Source organism: Echinops telfairi, unplaced genomic scaffold (genome assembly GCF_000313985.2).
Source record: "Echinops telfairi isolate 266 unplaced genomic scaffold, ASM31398v2 ScPeMD7_37;HRSCAF=141, whole genome shotgun sequence".
NCBI lineage: Eukaryota > Metazoa > Chordata > Mammalia > Afrosoricida > Tenrecidae > Echinops > Echinops telfairi.
The window spans coordinates 1,942,466-1,943,190 of NW_022103935.1; the positions used below are offsets into that span (position 1 = coordinate 1,942,466).

General features: G+C 68.1%; 1 protein-coding gene across 1 annotated transcript; it reads right to left on the minus strand.

The window, feature by feature from the left end:
* INS (insulin) lies at positions 1 to 725 on the minus strand. The gene is made up of 2 exons (XM_004717178.1): positions 539 to 725; positions 1 to 140 (listed from the first exon to the last, which is right to left on the minus strand). Exons 1-2 carry the CDS (start codon positions 723 to 725, stop codon positions 1 to 3), a joined length of 327 nt encoding a protein of 108 aa, XP_004717235.1.

The window sequence follows — 725 nt, forward strand, 5'->3', positions numbered from 1 at the left end:
CTAGTTGCAGTAGTTCTCCAGCTGGTAGAGGGAGCACAGGCTGGTGCAACACTGCTCCACGATGCCCCGCTGCTGCCTGGATGCCGGCCCCTCCCCTGCGAAGGGCTGCAGGCCGCCGGCCCCCGGCCCCGCCTCACCCACTGTGGGAGAGAACAGGACAGGCGGTCCCTCTGCACCCACCCCTGCTCTGCTCAATGCCAGGGCATCCCCCCAGGCCCCAGCCACCCCAGGCAGGATGTCCCCCAGGCTGGACAGCCCCACCCCACCGGGCACTTGTGGGCAGGGCAGGCCCCTCCCTCCCTAAAAGGCCTCATGTTCTGCTGCGACCCCCTCTGAGAGTGTTGGCACCCCGTGGCCCCCGCCCCGCCTTGACATTGAAGGCCTTCCTCCCAGATCTTGGGTCTTGGTCCCATGACACCCCTCTCTCCCTGAAGCAGCTGTGGACCCAGGAGGGGTGGGGGGTGGGGCGCTGGATGGAATTGGGCACGCAGGGAGAGCCTCTGAGGGAGAGTGGAGGGGGCCGGGGCGGGGGTCTCACCTTGCTGCTCGTCCAGCGCCCGGCGGGTCTTGGGGGTGTAGAAGAAGCCTCGTTCTCCACACACCAGGTAGAGGGCCTCCACCAGGTGGGAGCCGCACAGGTGCTGGTTAACGATGGCCCTGGCTGGGTGAGGGCCCCCTGTGAGCAGCAGGGCCAGCAGCGGCAGGAGGCAGAACCAGCAGGCCAT

Excerpts from the sequence above, each read along its gene's own strand:
- INS (XM_004717178.1), bottom strand. The coding sequence starts at position 725 with ATGGCCTGCTGGTTCTGCCTCCTGCCGCTGCTGGCCCTGCTGCTCACA. Across the intron at positions 141-538 it reads GGCGCTGGACGAGCAGCAAG|TGGGTGAGGCGGGGCCGGGG; the intron begins GTGAGACCCCCG and ends TCTCTCCCACAG.